The 24,679-nt window shown below is 44.9% G+C and overlaps 1 protein-coding gene across 3 annotated transcripts in view; it reads left to right on the forward strand.

Moving 5' to 3' along the window:
* CSNK1G1 (casein kinase 1 gamma 1) overlaps positions 1–24,679 on the forward strand; it is an 88,853-nt gene that overhangs the window by 60,254 nt on the left and 3,920 nt on the right. For 2 of the 3 annotated variants that reach the window (XM_069765736.1, XM_069765735.1), the window contains 5 exons: positions 11,913–11,998; positions 13,450–13,534; positions 15,110–15,258; positions 17,302–17,409; positions 23,160–23,266. In XM_069765736.1, coding sequence (XP_069621837.1) covers positions 11,913–11,998; positions 13,450–13,534; positions 15,110–15,258; positions 17,302–17,409; positions 23,160–23,266 — 535 coding nt within the window. Of the gene's footprint in view, positions 1–11,912; positions 11,999–13,449; positions 13,535–15,109; positions 15,259–17,301; positions 17,410–22,010; positions 22,122–23,159; positions 23,267–24,679 lie in introns of all 3 variants that reach the window. The other variant, XM_069765734.1, reaches the window with a different exon arrangement.

A 24,679-nucleotide genomic window follows, 5' to 3' on the forward strand; every position in this document is an offset into this window, starting at 1 on the left:
TGACACTTCACCCACTGACCAGTCACTCAGGAGGGGTGCACGCGACTGGGTCACATCCGGGGGATGCAAGGGATTCTGGAACTTGGTGTGACATTAGCGGTTGTCGGCTGCAGCCGGGGTCACGTGGTGCCTGTGAGCGGTCAGATAATAGCGCCTCTCACAGGCACAGATGGCAACAAGAGGCATTTACGAAAATACTTCTGTACAAAGTTTAAAACAGTGGGGGTGTTATAGAATGTAGTGGACAGCCGTCCCATATGTAACCTTCCCGAACGCTTGGCACTGTGGTTTTTCGGTGAAGGCATGGCTGCCGTCCCATATGGGTCTTTAGGCTCGGAGCAGTGGTCTTCTCCCGGCTTCTAGTCTCCTCTGCAGTCTGTGAGGTTCTATGGCGGCTGTTAATAAGCATTAGCCATTGATTATAGTGTGAGGCTGTGATTGGCTGTTGGTTATGGAGATTGCATTGTTAAACCTCTTATTATTCTCTGTTGCTAGCAGTTTGACACTCTGTACAGGAACATTGCATAATGGCATGATTTCTATGGCAACTCCAGTGTAAAATGTTATTATATCCATGCTCTGCGTTCTTCTCGCCTCCACACATTTGCATTTACATAGATCCATCTATAAAGTGGGTCTCTCTGGCATATGCCGGCCGTATAGTCGTCAGTGCATGAAGGGGCAGAGTCCTGCCAGGCCCACATGTAATAACTCTCCTGCCGGCAGGCTATAATGCACTGTCCCACATGTAAGAACTCTCCTGCCGGCAGGCTTTAATACACTGTCCCACATGTAATAACTCTCCTGCCGGCAGGCTATAATGCACTGTCCCACATGTAAGAACTCTCCTGCCGGCAGGCTTTAATACACTGTCCCACATGTAAGAACTCTCCTGCCGGCAGGCTTTAATACACTGTCCCACATGTAATAACTCTCCTGCCGGCAGGCTTTAATACACTGTCCCACATGTAATAACTCTCCTGCCGGCAGGCTATAATGCACTGTCCCACATGTAATAACTCTCCTGCCGGCAGGCTATAATGCACTGTCCCACATGTAATAACTCTCCTGCCGGCAGGCTATAATGCACTGTCCCACATGTAATAACTCTCCTGCCGGCAGGCTATAATGCACTGTCCCACATGTAAGAACTCTCCTGCCGGCAGGCTATAATGCACTGTCCCACATGTAATAACTCTCCTGCCGGCAGGCTATAATGCACTGTCCCACATGTAATAACTCTCCTGCCGGCAGGCTATAATGCACTGTCCCACATGTAATAACTCTCCTGCCGGCAGGCTATAATGCACTGTCCCACATGTAATAACTCTCCTGCCGGCAGGCTATAATGCACTGTCCCACATGTAATACCTCTCCTGCCGGCAGGCTATAATACACTGTTTCACATGAAATAACTCTCCTGCCGGCAGGCTATAATACACTGTCCCACATGCAATAACTCTCCTGCCGGCAGGCTATAATGCACTGTCCCACATGTAATAACTCTCCTGCTGGCAGGCTATAATACTGTCCCACATGTAATAACTCTCCTGCCGGCAGGCTATAATGCACTGTCCCACATGTAATAACTCTCCTGCCGGCAGGCTATAATGCACTGTCCAACATGCAATAACTCTCCTGCCGGCAGGCTATAATGCACTCTTTCACATGTAATAACTCTCCTGCCGGCAGGCTATAATACATTGTCCCACATGTAATAACTCTCCTGCCGGCAGGTTATAATACACTGTCCCACATGCAATAACTCTCCTGCCGGCAGGCTATAATGCACTGTCCCACATGTAATAACTCTCCTGCCGGCAGGCTATAATGCACTGTCCCACATGTAATAACTCTCCTGCCGGCAGGCTATAATGCACTGTCCAACATGCAATAACTCTCCTGCCGGCAGGCTATAATGCACTCTTTCACATGTAATAACTCTCCTGCCGGCAGGCTATAATACATTGTCCCACATGTAATAACTCTCCTGCCGGCAGGTTATAATACACTGTCCCACATGCAATAACTCTCCTGCCGGCAGGCTATAATGCACTGTCCCACATGTAATAACTCTCCTGCTGGCAGGCTATAATACTGTCCCACATGTAATAACTCTCCTGCCGGCAGGCTATGATACACTGTCCCACATGTAATAACTCTCCTGCCAGCATGCTATAATACTGTCCCACATGCAATAACTCTCCTGCCGGCAGGCTATGATACTGTCCCACATGTAATAACTCTCCTGCTAGCAGGCTATAATACTGTCCCACATGTAATAACTCTCCTGCCAACAGGCTATAATGCACTGTCCCACATGTAACAATTCTCCTGCCGGCAGGATATAATGCACTGTCCCACATGTAATAACTCTCCTGCCAACAGGCTATAATACATTGTCCCACATGTAATAACTCTCCTGCCGGCAGGCTATAATGCACTGTCCCACATGTAATAACTCTCCTGCCGGCAGGCTATAATGCACTGTCCCACATGTAATAACTCTCCTGCCGGCAGGCTATAATGCACTGTCCCACATGCAATAACTCTCCTGCTACAGGCTATAATGCACTGTCCCACATGGAATAACTCTCCTGCCGGCAGGCTATAATACACTGTTTCACATGTAATAACTCTCCTGCCGGCAGGCTATAATGCACTGTCCCACATGTAATAACTCTCCTGCTGGCAGGCTATAATACTGTCCCACATGTAATAACTCTCCTGCCGACAGGCTATAATGCACTGTCCCACATGTAATAACTCTCCTGCCGGCAGGCTTTAATACACTGTCCCACATGTAATAACTCTCCTGCCGGCAGGCTATAATGCACTGTCCCACATGTAATAACTCTCCTGCCGGCAGGCTATAATGCACTGTCCCACATGTAATGACTCTCCTGCCGGCAGGCTATAATGCACTGTCCCACATGTAATAACTCTCCTGCCGACAGGCTATAATGCACTGTCCCACATGTAATAACTCTCCTGCCGGCAGGCTATAATGCACTGTCCCACATGTAAGAACTCTCCTGCCGGCAGGCTTTAATACACTGTCCCACATGTAATAACTCTCCTGCCGGCAGGCTATAATGCACTGTCCCACATGTAATAACTCTCCTGCCGGCAGGCTATAATGCACTGTCCCACATGTAATAACTCTCCTGCCGGCAGGCTATAATGCACTGTCCCACATGTAAGAACTCTCCTGCCGGCAGGCTATAATGCACTGTCCCACATGTAATAACTCTCCTGCCGGCAGGCTATAATGCACTGTCCCACATGTAATAACTCTCCTGCCGGCAGGCTATAATGCACTGTCCCACATGTAATAACTCTCCTGCCGGCAGGCTATAATGCACTGTCCCACATGTAATAACTCTCCTGCCGGCAGGCTATAATGCACTGTCCCACATGTAATACCTCTCCTGCCGGCAGGCTATAATACACTGTTTCACATGAAATAACTCTCCTGCCGGCAGGCTATAATACACTGTCCCACATGCAATAACTCTCCTGCCGGCAGGCTATAATGCACTGTCCCACATGTAATAACTCTCCTGCTGGCAGGCTATAATACTGTCCCACATGTAATAACTCTCCTGCCGGCAGGCTATAATGCACTGTCCCACATGTAATAACTCTCCTGCCGGCAGGCTATAATGCACTGTCCAACATGCAATAACTCTCCTGCCGGCAGGCTATAATGCACTCTTTCACATGTAATAACTCTCCTGCCGGCAGGCTATAATACATTGTCCCACATGTAATAACTCTCCTGCCGGCAGGTTATAATACACTGTCCCACATGCAATAACTCTCCTGCCGGCAGGCTATAATGCACTGTCCCACATGTAATAACTCTCCTGCCGGCAGGCTATAATGCACTGTCCCACATGTAATAACTCTCCTGCCGGCAGGCTATAATGCACTGTCCAACATGCAATAACTCTCCTGCCGGCAGGCTATAATGCACTCTTTCACATGTAATAACTCTCCTGCCGGCAGGCTATAATACATTGTCCCACATGTAATAACTCTCCTGCCGGCAGGTTATAATACACTGTCCCACATGCAATAACTCTCCTGCCGGCAGGCTATAATGCACTGTCCCACATGTAATAACTCTCCTGCTGGCAGGCTATAATACTGTCCCACATGTAATAACTCTCCTGCCGGCAGGCTATGATACACTGTCCCACATGTAATAACTCTCCTGCCAGCATGCTATAATACTGTCCCACATGCAATAACTCTCCTGCCGGCAGGCTATGATACTGTCCCACATGTAATAACTCTCCTGCTAGCAGGCTATAATACTGTCCCACATGTAATAACTCTCCTGCCAACAGGCTATAATGCACTGTCCCACATGTAACAATTCTCCTGCCGGCAGGATATAATGCACTGTCCCACATGTAATAACTCTCCTGCCAACAGGCTATAATACATTGTCCCACATGTAATAACTCTCCTGCCGGCAGGCTATAATGCACTGTCCCACATGTAATAACTCTCCTGCCGGCAGGCTATAATGCACTGTCCCACATGTAATAACTCTCCTGCCGGCAGGCTATAATGCACTGTCCCACATGCAATAACTCTCCTGCTACAGGCTATAATGCACTGTCCCACATGGAATAACTCTCCTGCCGGCAGGCTATAATACACTGTTTCACATGTAATAACTCTCCTGCCGGCAGGCTATAATGCACTGTCCCACATGTAATAACTCTCCTGCTGGCAGGCTATAATACTGTCCCACATGTAATAACTCTCCTGCCGACAGGCTATAATGCACTGTCCCACATGTAATAACTCTCCTGCCGGCAGGCTTTAATACACTGTCCCACATGTAATAACTCTCCTGCCGGCAGGCTATAATGCACTGTCCCACATGTAATAACTCTCCTGCCGGCAGGCTATAATGCACTGTCCCACATGTAATGACTCTCCTGCCGGCAGGCTATAATGCACTGTCCCACATGTAATAACTCTCCTGCCGACAGGCTATAATGCACTGTCCCACATGTAATAACTCTCCTGCCGGCAGGCTTTAATACACTGTCCCACATGTAATAACTCTCCTGCCGGCAGGCTATAATGCACTGTCCCACATGTAATAACTCTCCTGCCGGCAGGCTATAATGCACTGTCCCACATGTAATAACTCTCCTGCCGGCAGGCTATAATGCACTGTCCCACATGTAATAACTCTCCTGCCAGCAGGCTATAATGCACTGTCCCACATGTAATAACTCTCCTGCCGGCAGGCTATAATACACTGTTTCACATGAAATAACTCTCCTGCCGGCAGGCTATAATACACTGTCCCACATGCAATAACTCTCCTGCCGGCAGGCTATAATGCACTGTCCCACATGTAATAACTCTCCTGCTGGCAGGCTATAATACTGTCCCACATGTAATAACTCTCCTGCCGGCAGGCTATAATGCACTGTCCCACATGTAATAACTCTCCTGCCGGCAGGCTATAATGCACTGTCCCACATGTAATAACTCTCCTGCCGGCAGGCTATAATGCACTGTCCCACATGTAATAACTCTCCTGCCGGCAGGCTATAATGCACTGTCCAACATGCAATAACTCTCCTGCCGGCAGGCTATAATGCACTCTTTCACATGTAATAACTCTCCTGCCGGCAGGCTATAATACATTGTCCCACATGTAATAACTCTCCTGCCGGCAGGTTATAATACACTGTCCCACATGCAATAACTCTCCTGCCGGCAGGCTATAATGCACTGTCCCACATGTAATAACTCTCCTGCTAGCAGGCTATAATACTGTCCCACATGTAATAACTCTCCTGCCGGCAGGCTATGATACACTGTCCCACATGCAATAACTCTCCTGCCGGCAGGCTATGATACACTGTCCCACATGTAATAACTCTCCTGCTAGCAGGCTATAATACTGTCCCACATGTAATAACTCTCCTGCCAACAGGCTATAATACACTGTCCCACATGTAACAACTCTCCTGCCGGCAGGATATAATGCACTGTCCCACATGTAATAACTCTCCTGCCAACAGGCTATAATACATTGTCCCACATGTAATAACTCTCCTGCCGGCAGGCTATAATGCACTGTCCCACATGTAATAACTTTCCTGCCGGCAGGCTATAATGCACTGTCCCACATGTAATAACTCTCCTGCCGGCAGGCTATAATGCACTGTCCCACATGCAATAACTCTCCTGCTACAGGCTATAATGCACTGTCCCACATGGAATAACTCTCCTGCCGGCAGGCTATAATACACTGTTTCACATGTAATAACTCTCCTGCCGGCAGGCTATAATACACTGTCCCACATGCAATAACTCTCCTGCCGGCAGGCTATAATGCACTGTCCCACATGTAATAACTCTCCTGCTGGCAGGCTATAATACTGTCCCACATGTAATAACTCTCCTGCCGACAGGCTATAATGCACTGTTTCACATGTAATAACTCTCCTGCCGGCAGGCTATAATACACTGTCCCACATGCAATAACTCTCCTGCCGGCAGGCTATAATGCACTGTCCCACATGTAATAACTCTCCTGCTGGCAGGCTATAATACTGTCCCACATGTAATAACTCTCCTGCCGACAGGCTATAATGCACTGTCCCACATGTAATAACTCTCCTGCCGGCAGGCTTTAATACACTGTCCCACATGTAATAACTCTCCTGCCGGCAGGCTATAATGCACTGTCCCACATGTAATAACTCTCCTGCCGGCAGGCTATAATGCACTGTCCCACATGTAATAACTCTCCTGCCGGCAGGCTATAATGCACTGTCCCACATGTAATAACTCTCCTGCCGGCAGGCTATAATACACTGTTTCACATGTAACAACTCTCCTGCCGGCAGGCTATAATACACTGTCCCACATGCAACAACTCTCCTGCCGGCAGGCTATAATGCACTGTCCCACATGTAATAACTCTCCTGCTGGCAGGCTATAATACTGTCCCACATGTAATAATTCTCCTGCCGGCAGGCTATAATGCACTGTCCCACATGCAATAACTCTCCTGCCGGCAGGCTATAATGCACTGTCCCACATGTAATAACTCTCCTGCCGGCAGGCTATAATGCACTGTCCCACATGCAATAACTCTCCTGCCGGCAGGCTATAATGCACTGTCCCACATGTAATAACTCTCCTGCCGGCAGGCTATAATGCACTCTTTCACATGTAATAACTCTCCTGCCGGCAGGCTATAATACATTGTCCCACATGTAATAACTCTCCTGCCGGCAGGTTATAATACACTGTCCTACATGCAATAACTCTCCTGCCGGCAGGCTATAATGCACTGTCCCACATGTAATAACTCTCCTGCTGGCAGGCTATAATACTGTCCCACATGTAATAACTCTCCTGCCGGCAGGATATAATGCACTGTCCCACATGTAATAACTCTCCTGCCAACAGGCTATAATACATTGTCCCACATGTAATAACTCTCCTGCCGGCAGGCTATAATGCACTGTCCCACATGTAATAACTCTCCTGCCGGCAGGCTATAATGCACTGTCCCACATGTAATAACTCTCCTGCCGGCAGGCTATAATGCACTGTCCCACATGCAATAACTCTCCTGCTACAGGCTATAATGCACTGTCCCACATGTAATAACTCTCCTGCCGGCAGGCTATAATGCACTGTCCCACATGCAATAACTCTCCTGCTACAGGCTATAATACATTGTCCCACATGTAATAACTCTCCTGCCGGCAGGCTATAATACACTGTCCCACATGCAATAACTCTCCTGCCGGCAGGCTATAATGCACTGTCCCACATGTAATAACTCTCCTGCTGGCAGGCTATAATACTGTCCCACATGTAATAACTCTCCTGCCGGCAGGCTATGATACACTGTCCCACATGTAATAACTCTCCTGCCGGCATGCTATAATACTGTCCCACATGTAATAACTCTCCTGCCGGCAGGCTATGATACTGTCCCACATGTAATAACTCTCCTGCCAACAGGCTATAATACATTGTCCCACATGTAATAACTCTCCTGCCGGCAGGCTATAATGCACTGTCCCACATGTAATAACTCTCCTGCCGGCAGGCTATAATGCACTGTCCCACATGTAATAACTCTCCTGCCGGCAGGCTATAATGCACTGTCCCACATGCAATAACTCTCCTGCTACAGGCTATAATGCACTGTCCCACATGGAATAACTCTCCTGCCGGCAGGCTATAATACACTGTTTCACATGTAATAACTCTCCTGCCGGCAGGCTATAATGCACTGTCCCACATGTAATAACTCTCCTGCTGGCAGGCTATAATACTGTCCCACATGTAATAACTCTCCTGCCGACAGGCTATAATGCACTGTCCCACATGTAATAACTCTCCTGCCGGCAGGCTTTAATACACTGTCCCACATGTAATAACTCTCCTGCCGGCAGGCTATAATGCACTGTCCCACATGTAATAACTCTCCTGCCGGCAGGCTATAATGCACTGTCCCACATGTAATGACTCTCCTGCCGGCAGGCTATAATGCACTGTCCCACATGTAATAACTCTCCTGCCGACAGGCTATAATGCACTGTCCCACATGTAATAACTCTCCTGCCGGCAGGCTTTAATACACTGTCCCACATGTAATAACTCTCCTGCCGGCAGGCTATAATGCACTGTCCCACATGTAATAACTCTCCTGCCGGCAGGCTATAATGCACTGTCCCACATGTAATAACTCTCCTGCCGGCAGGCTATAATGCACTGTCCCACATGTAATAACTCTCCTGCCGGCAGGCTATAATGCACTGTCCCACATGTAATAACTCTCCTGCCGGCAGGCTATAATACACTGTTTCACATGAAATAACTCTCCTGCCGGCAGGCTATAATACACTGTCCCACATGCAATAACTCTCCTGCCGGCAGGCTATAATGCACTGTCCCACATGTAATAACTCTCCTGCTGGCAGGCTATAATACTGTCCCACATGTAATAACTCTCCTGCCGGCAGGCTATAATGCACTGTCCCACATGTAATAACTCTCCTGCCGGCAGGCTATAATGCACTGTCCCACATGTAATAACTCTCCTGCCGGCAGGCTATAATGCACTGTCCCACATGTAATAACTCTCCTGCCGGCAGGCTATAATGCACTGTCCAACATGCAATAACTCTCCTGCCGGCAGGCTATAATGCACTCTTTCACATGTAATAACTCTCCTGCCGGCAGGCTATAATACATTGTCCCACATGTAATAACTCTCCTGCCGGCAGGTTATAATACACTGTCCCACATGCAATAACTCTCCTGCCGGCAGGCTATAATGCACTGTCCCACATGTAATAACTCTCCTGCTAGCAGGCTATAATACTGTCCCACATGTAATAACTCTCCTGCCGGCAGGCTATGATACACTGTCCCACATGCAATAACTCTCCTGCCGGCAGGCTATGATACACTGTCCCACATGTAATAACTCTCCTGCTAGCAGGCTATAATACTGTCCCACATGTAATAACTCTCCTGCCAACAGGCTATAATACACTGTCCCACATGTAACAACTCTCCTGCCGGCAGGATATAATGCACTGTCCCACATGTAATAACTCTCCTGCCAACAGGCTATAATACATTGTCCCACATGTAATAACTCTCCTGCCGGCAGGCTATAATGCACTGTCCCACATGTAATAACTCTCCTGCCGGCAGGCTATAATGCACTGTCCCACATGTAATAACTCTCCTGCCGGCAGGCTATAATGCACTGTCCCACATGCAATAACTCTCCTGCTACAGGCTATAATGCACTGTCCCACATGGAATAACTCTCCTGCCGGCAGGCTATAATACACTGTTTCACATGTAATAACTCTCCTGCCGGCAGGCTATAATACACTGTCCCACATGCAATAACTCTCCTGCCGGCAGGCTATAATGCACTGTCCCACATGTAATAACTCTCCTGCTGGCAGGCTATAATACTGTCCCACATGTAATAACTCTCCTGCCGACAGGCTATAATGCACTGTTTCACATGTAATAACTCTCCTGCCGGCAGGCTATAATACACTGTCCCACATGTAATAACTCTCCTGCCGGCAGGCTATAATGCACTGTCCCACATGTAATAACTCTCCTGCTGGCAGGCTATAATACTGTCCCACATGTAATAACTCTCCTGCCGACAGGCTATAATGCACTGTCCCACATGTAATAACTCTCCTGCCGGCAGGCTTTAATACACTGTCCCACATGTAATAACTCTCCTGCCGGCAGGCTATAATGCACTGTCCCACATGTAATAACTCTCCTGCCGGCAGGCTATAATGCACTGTCCCACATGTAATAACTCTCCTGCCGGCAGGCTATAATGCACTGTCCCACATGTAATAACTCTCCTGCCGGCAGGCTATAATACACTGTTTCACATGTAACAACTCTCCTGCCGGCAGGCTATAATACACTGTCCCACATGCAACAACTCTCCTGCCGGCAGGCTATAATGCACTGTCCCACATGTAATAACTCTCCTGCTGGCAGGCTATAATACTGTCCCACATGTAATAATTCTCCTGCCGGCAGGCTATAATGCACTGTCCCACATGCAATAACTCTCCTGCCGGCAGGCTATAATGCACTGTCCCACATGTAATAACTCTCCTGCCGGCAGGCTATAATGCACTGTCCCACATGCAATAACTCTCCTGCCGGCAGGCTATAATGCACTGTCCCACATGTAATAACTCTCCTGCCGGCAGGCTATAATGCACTCTTTCACATGTAATAACTCTCCTGCCGGCAGGCTATAATACATTGTCCCACATGTAATAACTCTCCTGCCGGCAGGTTATAATACACTGTCCTACATGCAATAACTCTCCTGCCGGCAGGCTATAATGCACTGTCCCACATGTAATAACTCTCCTGCTGGCAGGCTATAATACTGTCCCACATGTAATAACTCTCCTGCCGGCAGGATATAATGCACTGTCCCACATGTAATAACTCTCCTGCCAACAGGCTATAATACATTGTCCCACATGTAATAACTCTCCTGCCGGCAGGCTATAATGCACTGTCCCACATGTAATAACTCTCCTGCCGGCAGGCTATAATGCACTGTCCCACATGTAATAACTCTCCTGCCGGCAGGCTATAATGCACTGTCCCACATGCAATAACTCTCCTGCTACAGGCTATAATGCACTGTCCCACATGTAATAACTCTCCTGCCGGCAGGCTATAATGCACTGTCCCACATGCAATAACTCTCCTGCTACAGGCTATAATACATTGTCCCACATGTAATAACTCTCCTGCCGGCAGGCTATAATACACTGTCCCACATGCAATAACTCTCCTGCCGGCAGGCTATAATGCACTGTCCCACATGTAATAACTCTCCTGCTGGCAGGCTATAATACTGTCCCACATGTAATAACTCTCCTGCCGGCAGGCTATGATACACTGTCCCACATGTAATAACTCTCCTGCCGGCATGCTATAATACTGTCCCACATGTAATAACTCTCCTGCCGGCAGGCTATGATACTGTCCCACATGTAATAACTCTCCTGCTGGCAGGCTATGATACTGTCCCACATGTAATAACTCTCCTGCCGGCAGGCTATAATGCACTGTCCCACATGTTAGTAGGAAGGAAGTGCTTTATCTGCTCTGTAGAAATCTCATCTGTGTAACTTTACCCTATAAAATATGGCTTTTTTTATGGTTATTGATTGGATCCTAAAGCAGCAGGGTCGTAGTGTTCTGCTAGGATGTTGAATAGTTTATGACTACAGTCGAGGCGCCCGGCTTTATTTAATGTACGGTGCAGTTAACGTCGATATGTTTTTTAACTAAATGTAATTTTTCTTTTACCTGCTAAGAGCAAAGTCGAAGAGATGACCTGGAGGCCTTGGGACATATGTTTATGTATTTTTTACGGGGAAGCCTTCCATGGCAAGGCCTAAAGGTAAGACCTTTTTTGTTGCAGCTCCTATAATTTTCATTAAAATGCTTTGAGGAATAGTTTGGATAATCCGCAGCAGAAACATCCTGTGCGGATAGAAGTGGGAAATGTGCAGCGAGTTGTCGTGTGGGTTTGGCTGCAGATTTACTGTGGCAGATATAAACCAACTGCTGGTGACAAAGCCGAAGCGTAAACTTTCCCCCACAATGGTGATTATTTACTACACATTGGATCCCAAATGGTTATTGGCCCCCATACAGATAGGGTTGTGCATCTACACTGTGGGGCTCGCAACCATTGCCTAACATAAAAAAATCCATTATCCCCATCCAGGCCCATAGTTAAGTAATGTACAGAAATGATCCTTACGCTATGCCCTACCACCTGTGTAATGTGCAGGACTAGAGATTTGTTTGGTTGGCTCCATGACGTTTTTGTAGTGATTACAGCTGAAACTCGTGGTGTATTGAGCTATCACTGTAATCGCTTTCTGCACCACCCTAATACCTGTACGCCCGCAGCTACAGGGATGATGTAAGATAATTTTCTACCTGTGGCCGCTGCTCTAATAACGCAAGCAAGGCATCATTTCAATACTATTTACCTGTAGATTAACCCTATATATGCAGCTAGATGGGAGTTTCTGGACATGAAAGTCAGTGTGTCAGTTTGCCTTTAACTTATCTGTGATCGATGATTGAGAATCTAGAAACGATTCTTGGCTTTCTCCAGTCTTCGGTGACCTCTAACATGTTTTCACTCGACAGGTGCCATAGCACGATAACATTATGAATGTGTCAGGTTCTACATGTTTTAAATGTCAGCCTATGGCAACTCTCCAGATTCTATTCATGTATTCCGAGGCGACTGGAATTGTTCCCTGTGTTCTTTGAAATGCTGTAGAGTCACAGCCCAAAATAAAGAGGCACTGCAGTCATCTGACTTTGTTAGAAAAGATGAATATTTCGGTTGGATTTTTTTTTTTTCATAATACAGACCTCATAATATATTTGTACTGAGTATTTATCATGGAAACTCAGAGCATGTTTTTTACAGAACGAAATAATGCATGTTTTTTTTCTTTATCTTTTTAGAGCCAATGTGCTGGTCATGAGAAATGTAACATAAAATCCATTTGTAAATCGGGCTGGGGGAAAGGGGCTGTGTAGCCCAAATGTAGTCTGATCGGCTCGTGGGTTCTACACTAGATTTCTCATGACACAAATATCAGATTCCCCTCCCTCCCCCCGAAAAAAAAAAAATGGGGAGAAGTGCCTACATGACCAATTCCTGTTTGTGTTTATATATTGTGCAGGTTATTTTAGTTTTTTTGCTCTTCCAGTTAGCAAAACTGAATTTGAACCAAATTTGCCTATGCATCTGAACATTTTTTTTTTCTTTTGTGTAATACATTTTTGCCTTTTTCATTATATATTACCCTTTGACACTTGCAGGCGGATACACTTAAGGAGCGCTACCAGAAGATCGGAGACACAAAACGTAACACTCCCGTAGAAGTCCTCTGTGAGAATTTCCCAGGTAGGAGCATCACGTCCCTACATGCTGGCTACCTGCTGAGTAATGCAACTTCTCGGGAACAGATTAAGGCAATGTCCTCAAATCAGAGCATTCATGTTTATTGTTTTACAGCAGCTCTTATTAATAATTTACAAGATTATTTCAAGACCACTTACAGTTTCTTATGTTAAGAATTGTAAGGTATCCATAAGAAAACAGATGCAAAACTGATGTTCAGTATGAGATGTTTTTTTTTCTGCACACCCATAAACTTGAATGGGCCATTATGACCGGACATGCAGAAATAACTAGTGCAGGCTGTTATTTTTTTTTCTTGTGCTTTTTTTTCACATGCAGAGTCAGCCAGTGGGGAAAAAAATCCATTCTAACACCCCAATTAAATAAAATTGGTCTTAGCCCTTGTTGTTTTTTTTTTTTGTTTTTTTCCATGGACAGCACTTGAACTGGAAATACACTTGTGTGAACTAATCCTCAAAGTGAATTCTGCAAATGAATATTGCATATGTCCAGGGCTGTAGATTCAGTATAATCCTCGGATTGCCCAGTGTATAAATGAAACCTAGGAAAAAAGTCATGAACTGATCTCGAAACATGTATAAAATCAGATTTCTTTGTGATAACTGATGGCATTTATGTACGAATGGATAATGGCTCACATTCACCTGCTGCGATGGACAGACCATGCATATTAAAGGGGTTGTCCGGTCAAAACAGATAAGTCTGAAGTCACTGTGTAGCTGCACATTATTAGGAATCCCCCTTCAGGGCATGCATTGTCCGCTGCAGGGATTCACCTGTTTCAGACTGGGGACCGGTGAGTACATATGAGTTATACATATCCCCGGCCAGTGGGCGCAGCTTTGTTCCCCATACACTGGTATAGAGTGAGGATGCGCCCTGCAGTCACCCACACCCACTGGCCGGCTGTGTCACTAGATGAGGCGCAGCCTCGGCTCAATATAAGTCTATGGAGGATGCGCCCACATGCCGGGGTAAGTATAACTCATACATACCCTCCATTCCCCGGTCTGAAACCGGCGAGTCCCTGCAGCGCACAGTGCGCTGATAAGTCTGCAGTCACATAGAGTAACTGCAGACTTATCTTTTTTGACCATCCAACCCTTTAAAGACTCACTCCCATTAAGTTTTTGTGTTTTAATATACTCACCCTTCCGTCATCTTTTCCAGTATCCAGCACCATTCTGCTTCTCTTCTCACTGACTTCACTGCACTTCAGACTCCCTGGATTTCCCTATGCGTGAGCCGGGCGTCTTTTACAATGTAAGCCTATGGAGCTTCATTATGATGCTTTCTAGACTTACATTGTAAAAGTCCCTCAGAACGCAGTGTGACCCGGAGGGTCTGAAGAGCGGCGATGTCACTGAGAAGAGGACTGGCGTGGTGCTGGATACTGGAGATGACTGGTGCTAATGTAAACACTCAGCCAGTACTCGACATCCGCACATACACCTGTTTTGTGGAGAAAAAAGAAAGTTTCAAGTAGGGCTTCGTTAATGGCCCTGTTAGGTAGCGCTGAAGACCACACATTGTAATTGTTGTTTTTGCTCTCTTCAGAGGAGATGGCAACTTACTTAAGATACGTAAGAAGATTGGATTTCTTTGAGAAGCCAGATTATGATTACTTGCGGACACTATTTTCCGAGCTATTCGAACGGAAAGGATACACTTTTGACTATGTTTACGACTGGGTTGGCAGGCCAATTGTAAGTAATTGGGTCCTTTCATCATTTCTCATAGTGAGAACTCACAAAACCTGCCTGATTCTAGACACAGATGAAGAGGTTTCTAAAGCTGCTCATACAACTTGGCTTGGTGGTTGGCCTCTCGAAGAGCCAACGTCTATCTCCTGACTCCCCCACAAAGACCAACACTACACTTTGCCAGCCATTCTTGTCTTCAATGAGGAGAGTGGATTAAGCCGCTGCTAGATATCAATGTCAGACGTTTAGCGCCTAAAGTAACAAAACAATTGAGAGTAGTTACCCGTCAAGTTCTTTTAAAATCTGCCTTGTTGTCGGACTTAAATCTGATATGGACAGGACCTTAAATGTTTATGGTGTCATTTATGTTACACTCTAGTGGGCACACTTCTTTATCAAAAAGATCTGCAGGACCCTGGTCCAGTGGCTGCGTTGGAAGTCCATGGCTGCTGGACCAGGACCCTGCGACCTTCTAGCATCCCCAGCACCTCTTTGGATTAGTAGGTCCTGCGCTATGTCAGGCATGCGTCACACCACAATGCTGAACCAACGCCAGGCCTAGTTAGCAAATGAGGTGTTGGGGATGCTGGCAGGTAGGTGGAGGTTTGCAGGTCCAGCAGCCTCAGCTACCTACTGACGTGGCCACTGGACCATTGTCCGGCAAATCTTTTTGATCATTTCTAATGCCATGCAAAAAGTATTGTCCTTCAGCATTAAGGAGGAACGTTGGGATCGCCCCTTGTTGACTTGTGTAGAGATGTGCGTGTGACAATTCCCTGATGGCCTGTTCCTCATTGGGAGTGCAGCTACTTGTAGTTTAGTCCTCGTATGTGGTATAATCAGGCGCCATACACTGGCATATTGGAAGCAGTTTTAATAATAATAATAATAATAATAATCTTTATTTTTATATAGCTCTAACATATTCCGCAGCGCTTTACAGGTTGCACACATTATCATCGCTGTCCCCGTCGGGGCTCACAATCTACATTCCCTATCAGTATGTCTTTGGAATGTGGGAGTAAACCGGAGTGCCCGGAGGAAACCCACGCAAACACGGAGAGAACATACAAACTCTTTGCAGATGTTGTCCTGGGTGGGATTAGAACCCAGGACTCCAGTGCTGCAAGGCTGCAGTGCTAACCACTGCGCCACCGTGCTGCCCATGTGCAGTGTTGCAGTGGGTTTCCATTAATAACAGCAAATAAAGGCATACAGTCATGGAATAAAACAAAGAACACTGAATGCTATGGTTTTACGTGTTAGGTTTTGTAAAAAAAAAAACAAAGAACAATTCTGGTCCTCAGAAGGTCTTCAGTTGGGTAAATGCAACCTCTGATGTAGAACAACACATAACTTATGGGGTGTACTAACCTTGTCATACACCGCTTCTGCATTTTTATTTAGTTTTTATTAAATAATAACAATGTGCAGTTTAATAGCTTGTTGGACCAACCTAGTGGTTAGAGAGTGGCTACACGACACGATTTAAGCCAGATATATTTTTCTTTGAAATGCTCTGGCACTAAAGAGAAAATATAGGTTGAAAATCCTGCCGAGAAGCATAGCCAGGGAAGAGTGTAGCCCGGCGCTGCCCTTGGCTTCTCCCCACACCGGGAGATGGACAGTTCTCTCCCATGTGCGTGCTTAGGGAGAAACCTGTCATTCATCTGGAGCGGAGTTGGGAGACGCTGGCCACTAGATTAGTGCCCAGCTATAATTCCCAGCCAGACAACACTGGAGTGTGCTGTGAGAAACTCGCGCATCAATACCCGGCACTGCGACCGGAGCATGCGGCTGCATGTATTTCTATGCGCCATGTATTTCTATGCAGTCGCACACTCCGGTCCCGAGTGCCGGCGGCAGTGCCGGGTATTGATGCGCGAGTTTCTCACATCACACTCGCAAGTGTGACCCCGGCCTTTGGGGCATGCTGCCTGCGGTTTGAGCAGAATCAATCAGACGACACGTTCTCTTTAATTAAATTTAAAGTTCATGAATGACTCCCTTTTTATTGTCAAGTAATCTGTACTTTTCCTCCTGCAGCCTACTCCTGTGGGATCCATCCATGTAGATTCTGGAACCTCTGCGATAACGAGGGACAGCCATGCCCACCGGGAGCGACCGTCGCAGACCCAGCCCCTGAGAAACCAGGTGAGCTTCCTTACTTTTGGACTAAGGGATTAGCTTTAGCAACATGTACTTTTTTGATTGTTGTACAAGATTTTGATGTTTTACTGCAAATTAACTCTTTTTAATTTGTTACAATATTACATTAAGATATTGCATTTGTTCAGTGATTATTTTTATCCTAAAGTATCTTCCCTGTATAAATTCTTGAATCATGCTGCCCTTTTTATTTTTCATTCTGTATTTCCTTAACTCCATAAGCATCAGTCCAAAGGTCATATGATAATACGTCAGGCTTACTGTGAGAACTGAAAGTCCATAAATGAAAACACTGTTGGCCTATTTCTAAGTGCTCATTTAATGAATACTCTCAGTTGATTTTTTTACATAGTAGTCCTTTTAATGTATTTTATGTATTTAGCAAGAACATCCTATGTATTTTTCAACCATGTGGGTGTAAAAAACAAACTTAAATAGCACTGTAGCGCCATCTAGTGACCAAATAATAGAACTGATATGAGTAGTTGCTAAAACTAAGCAGAGTCCTTCTGATCATCTCAATAACCTCAAAATAAGGATGGCATCAGAAGAGCGTATGAAAGACGTCTGCTTTTCATCCAGAAAACGGATGATTTTCATATGTATTGTCATCTGTATGCCCTCTTGTGTGTCCGTATTTACCTATTTTTGGTATCAGTATTTCTACAACTTTTTCTAATGTATTTGAGTCCTGTGTTAATAATGGCAGTGTCGGTTTCTAAACAGTTGACTTGTATCGTTTTTTTTTTTTTGTTTGTTTTTGCACACTCATAGACTCAAATATGTGGGTCTCATCCAAAATACAGAAAAGAATGGTGCTGACTTTTTTTTTTTCTTTATACGGACACTTGTTTCTTGTGTAGTTAAAAAAAAAAAAAAAAAAAAAAAATCTTAACAGCTCTAGTCAATGATGTTGGCCAGTGTGCCATCTGACTTTTTACTTTGACAGCACTCATCCATATAATATGTTCTTTTGAACAAGCCCTAAGCTGCAAATTTATTTAAAAGTTGCATATTCTTTCTGTGAAAATCCCTATTACACCTCCTGGGGCATGTGTAGAATTCACCCGAAGATTTGATTGCCATTATACCTATATACAAAAACCTAGTTTGGGTCTGTGTAACCGGACGGTAGGTATCAGGAGACTTATCTGTAAGGAACGCTAAGGAATGGAAAGGCCGGCAGGCCAAGCTGAATTGCTTTATCTAATCGCAAGGTCTTAGTTATGTTCTCCTTTATTTTTACTATAGATCAAAATTGCTGGTTTTATAGTATTTTTCAATGTAATCTAAAAAGTGCATCTATAAAGTGTACTCTTATTTTCCTTTTACTTTATCCCATCCCTTTATCCAAAATGTCACTAATTTCTACAATGTGCCTCTGGTGAGTGCAGAACATCTCGGCAAATGTTCTCGCCATTTCCGAAGGCAGCTTCCATGGCCACATCCTAAGTGATGGGTCCGGGGAAAGCGAGTGGAGCTAGACTCATCTGCAGGGGGCATTGGCATTTTTCTGTTCTTTAAAAAAAAATTCACTTAGATCAAATTATTCTAATAAAAAAAAAAATTGTGATTTATTTGAACGGATTTCCACATAAGATCTAAACATGGTATTTTCACATGGGCAGGGATTGTCTTTATGAGGTTCTCCATTGTTTGTTTGTTTTTTTTGTTTAGTTTTTTTTTTTTCATCCATAATCTTTTGAGAGCAAAACATAGCTGTACACTAAATGCATAGTCGCAGATTTACAACACATCAAATTAAAACCACGGAAATGTGAGCTAAGCAGTTTGACCTGCAACAACTTGCCGAGTCGAGGTTCTCCATTGTTAAAACTCACATTGGCGTAATACTAGTACATGCAAAGGGAAGTGGGGGTACACGTTTTTCCAAGTCATCCTTGCTGCAGGGAAGTAGCGCAGTCACTATGCCATTCCCCATTCGTATTCCCAAGAGGATTCAGATTTTTTTTTTTTAAATACATTTGATTGGAGATTCTGTTTTCTCACCACAGACATACCTTTTTAATATGGATGCAGCCATAGTGATCTGCCTGTTTTTGCACGACTGGACCATTTCCTCTGCAATAATTACAAGGGATGTGTAGTATTAAACGTAGTGACCATGGAAGCCAGCAGTCTAGCAGGGGGAGAGCCGCTGCTTGTTAGCACCTCTTGTGCTCCGAGGGGTCTCCTTTATCTGTGTCATCCTTAGGCCCTAAAGCCCTAATTAGAAATTGATATCCTCTCTGTTGGCCTTGTTACCGTTTCACTCTTGATCCACCATTAAAGAAGCACTCCTCCTCCCATCCAAGGTTTTATCTTCCTACTTTATTGCACTCATCATATTCTACACCACTCTGTACTAACTATTGCTTATTTTATCTTTTTACCCAGTTAATGTTTTTACATAGTTACATAGAGCAGAGAAAAGCGAAGTCTCTCTTCCCTGCAAAAACTTTCCCCATTTCAATTCCTGACCCAGCTGCTCAACCTTTCCCTGTCAGGGACTTTTGCAGTGAACTTTTGCAGTGACTCATGACTCATGCAGGGAAAATAGACCTCCTGTTTCTACATAGAGCTTAAAAGGATACAAGTAGTCTGTTTTTAATCTCGTGATGTCATAGACCTAATGGAAAAGAGAAGAATTAATTGGTAGAAAGAAAAATGAGGAATTGTAGGTACACAGTGCTGTATAATATGCTGACTGCAATATATTAAGACCAAAACTTTGATGGGAGGAGGCATCCTCCTTTAATAGACTACATTGCAAAGAAATGATTTTAACTTTATGTCCTAGTAATAGAATGAATTCAACACGTCCTAATATTCAATAATTCCAACAAATGACCCAGGTGTGAGTGACCACATAGGTAACAAAAAGAGTTACTAAAAACGTAAGCACAATAAAAGAATCCTTTTATTAGAAATTCAAAAAATTTTGTAAAAAGAAAGGTGCAGAAAAAGATAAAGAAAGAGGTACCGGAATTTGTAGGATAATTTTAGCCTTGAGGTAAATTATAAACAATCATAAATTGTACATAAATACATTTAAATGGGACAAAGGTTCATGATAAAGGAATTTCATTAAATACCGGAGTCCACAATAGAATAAGAAATCTATGTAAAAACAAATAGTTCCTGATCAATAATGACTATTGCATAGAATCCTAAGAACAAGTCTATATCATGATAGTGTTGTCCGTTAATTTCCTTTCAGTTCATGCCACTGATTTATCATTCTATTGTGGACTCCAATATTTAATGAAATTCCTTTATGTACCTTTGTCCCATATAAATATATTAAGCTATATGCACACTTTCAGGAAAGTGTGCAGAGTTTTCCTGAGAAAATCCGGACTTTTTCTGCAAGAAATCCGCATGCGTTTTTTCATGTTTTTACCGCGTTGTTTGCTAGTTTTTTTTTTTTTTTTTGCAGATTTTTCGCGTTTTTTCCCCGGAGCTTCTCAATGCAATAATATAGCGACAAAACCACGAAAAATCCGCAAAATTAATAAACATGCTGCTGTTTTTACCACGATGCGGTTTTTGTTTTGCGGAAAAAGCGGCAGCATGTGCACAAAAATTGCGGAATGCATTAAAAATGGTGGGATGCTTATGTATGCGTTTTTTTAGCGTTTTTTTTCTGCAGACAACGGTCGGAAAAACGCGAAAAATCCTGAACGTGTGCACATAGCCTTAATGTACAATTTATGATAGTTTACAATTTACCTCAAGGCCAAAATTATCCTACAAATTTTTCTGCACCTTTCTTTTGACAAAAAAATACTTTTTGAATATCTAATTTAATAAACGGCTTCTTTTATTGGACTTATTTTAGTAACACTTTTTTTTGTTCCCTATGGTCCACTCACACCTGGGTCATTCGTTGTACTTGTAAAGAAATGGTAAGAATGCAGTGCTGGCTTCTGCTGGATACGGTGACCCGCTAAAAAACTAGACCTACTGAAACTGAATGGTTCCCGACAAATTGGAGAATGAACTTCTTTAACATGTAGAATAAGGTAACATGCTCCTGTAATTACTATAATACCACAAATGGCATCTCTGAAGATCTGTCTTTAGTACTGATGCTGATGGGCACATTGTTTTCGGAATCGGTGGGTTCTTACTAATGCAGAGTTGTCTCACTTTTGGACTGATGCCTTGGAGTTCTGTTAAACAAATGCATCTCTCTGTTTTAAGTAAAATTTATACTTGGCTTGGACTGCATTGCCAGCCCTCTCTTGTAGGAAAAAGGGCAAGCTGGCCTAGATGGCGTTGGGGCAGACTGACTGGTGCAGACATGGCAACCAGACCCTTTTTTCCCCACATAATCTGCTTGCTGTGTAGGCACCACATTGTCTTTTGTAGTTCTCCTTCTTGAGGCCACTTGCATTTTTCCGTACAGAGAAGTGCTGAGTATTTAGCTCTGCTTGCAGCACGCGACCATAGCTTGGCTTTCTACTCACCTTCACTAACACAGTGATCTGTTTCCATTGCTTTGGCGTGGCTGATCTCCTTCTCCCCAAATACCCCTCTCCTCCACACCTCGCAATCGCATGCTTCCTAACGCCTCTGCGCAGACGGGCGCTCCAGACCGCCGAGGAGCCTGGGAGTTACAGGCCAGCCGACAGGCTCATCCCGCTTACCTGGCACCTCACCTGGCATCAGACCGGCATGGGGGATCTGTGCAGGTATTAGAGCATGTTGGGCTGACGTTTATGATTGAGAACATGTTTAGTGCACAGATGTTGTGAATGTCGTCATTTTCTCAGCTTTTAGACCATGAATTCTTATGTGAGCCCTCCGAATTTTTAACGTTTAGCAAACATTGGCCCATGTTTGTCACGTATCGTAACTCTAGTAGATTTATGACTGCATTGTTCTATTTGCTACACTTCTCACATTATACTTCACCGACATTACCATGCACCCTGCCGGGGTGGAGGTGTGACTGTCTCATCTCATAAGGGTTTGCCCAATAGTAAACCACACCAAATTTTTACTCCACTTTTACAGTTTGGAACAGATGGCTGGTACAAATGCTTATTAATTATGAAAGGGCAGATAAGGAGTAAAATGCACCCAAAAAAGTCTCACTTCTAATTGTAAGCATGCATAAGCCATCCTCGCCACCTTCTGTGCCGAAAACAGCACCATAGCTCCTGTCAAGTAAACGGGATCACTCTGTAGAGCCCCCAATTATCTGCTGTCACCGGAACTTGGAAAGGGGCCCCGTGCTGCAGGCTTTCATTGTCACACCTCTACAGATCACAGAATGTGATGTTAATAACCCTTTAAGGCCATATTCAGACGTGATGGTGGAAAAGCCACTTCACATGTAGAGGAAACATTTGGATCAGCCGTTAGAGCATTCTGTAGGTTATGACATGCACCAGTTCTCGAAGATGTCACAGATTTTGGCTGCAATTCTCCCAAAATCTGCAGCATCTGAACTTGGTTTTTAAAACACTAGCTGGGCTTGACAAAATAGTTAACCTTTACTCAGTTTTTTTTCCATTATTTCATCTGTATAAAAGTGTCCATCAAGCCCAATTCTCTATATTAGTGTATTTAGATTGACCTGAGTTTGTCTTTTCCATGACTGATGGGTAGACAGCTGTATGTTAGTGCTTCATATATTGGGAGTCCAGAGACTGCAGTACTGTGTCCTAGTTTCTAGTTCACTATTACTAATATATCTACATTTGTTAAATCTATTTTTGCCATAGGTGATGAGTTCAACAAATGGGCAGCTGAATGCTGATGACCAAACGGGTGGTCACTCCAATGCACCAATCACAGCGCAGGCCGACGTGGATGTTATTGAAGAAGCTAAGTATGTGTCCGACCTTTGTACCCATCCACAATCCTACCCCAGCACGTATGCCCACTTAATCCGTTCTCATGTGCCTCATCTACTTTCTTGTCTTCCATATTGTGCCCTATTTCAATACTGCTGCTACAGCACAAATCACAGCCCTCATTGCCGCCACTCCTGCATGCAGTCAGTGTTCAGAGACCACCCCGTCACCACTGTCCTTGCCCAGCACTACATTCTGCCACCTGTTCTGCTTTAGGCTATGGGCACACGTTGTGGAATGGGGTGCAGAATTTTCTGCACAAAATCCGCATCTCCTGGCAGAAACCACAGGTGCAGATTTGCTGTGGATTTTGTGCGGATTTTCTACGTTTTTTAGCACTGCTGATTTCTATAATGGAAGGGTGCAGAAACGCTGCAGATCCGCACAAAAGAAGTGACATGCACTTCTTTTAAATCTGCAGCGTTTCTGGGCGGATTTTTCCGCACCATCTGCACAACTTTTTTTTTTCCAATTGATTTACATTGTGAAAAATCCGCTGCGGATCCGCACTAAATCCGCATCATGTGCACATAGCCTTAACATCATTGTGTGTTAAAGGGAACCTGTCACCCCGAAAATCGCGGGTGAGGTAAGCCCACCGGCATCAGGGGCTTATCTACAGCATTCTGTAATGCTGTAGATAAGCCCCCGATGTTACCTGAAAGAGGAGAAAAAGACGTTATATTATACTCACCCAGGGGCGGTCCCGATGCTGGTCAAGTCGGATGGGCGTCTCCGGTCCGCTCCGGCGCCTCCCATCTTCATTACAAGACGTCCTCTTCTGATCTTCAGCCACGGCTCCGGCGCAGGCGTACTTTGCTCTGCCCTGTTGAGGGCAGAGGATAGTACTGCAGTGCGCAGGTGCCGGAAAGGTCAGAGGCCTGGCGCCTGCGCACTGCAGTACTTTGTCTGCCCTCAACAGGGCAGAGCAAAGTACGCCTGCGCCGGAGCCGTGGCTGAAGATCAGAAGAGGACGTCTTGTAATGAAGATGGGAGGCGCCGCAGCGGACCGGAGACGCCCATCCGACCTGACCAGCAGCGGGACCGCCCCTGGGTGAGTATAATATAACGTCTTTTTCTCCTCTTTCAGGTAACATCGGGGGCTTATCTACAGCATTACAGAATGCTGCAGATAAGCCCCTGATGCCGGTGGGCTTACCTCACCCGCGATTTTGGGGGTGACAGGTTCCCTTTAAGAACTGAACTGCCCATTTCTGGGTTGTGGACTTTGTAGAGCAGATCTATGTTACAAGTATATTCACATCACAGATTAATAGACGTTCAGCTTTTTCTCCATCATACGTGTTTGGTCTGCGTAACATGTCTGCTCTTATTTGCATTCATATATTTTTTAATTATATCTAGCAAATTATCTCAATTTAAAAGAC

Source organism: Ranitomeya imitator, chromosome 4 (assembly GCF_032444005.1).
Source record: "Ranitomeya imitator isolate aRanImi1 chromosome 4, aRanImi1.pri, whole genome shotgun sequence".
Classification (NCBI taxonomy): domain Eukaryota; kingdom Metazoa; phylum Chordata; class Amphibia; order Anura; family Dendrobatidae; genus Ranitomeya; species Ranitomeya imitator.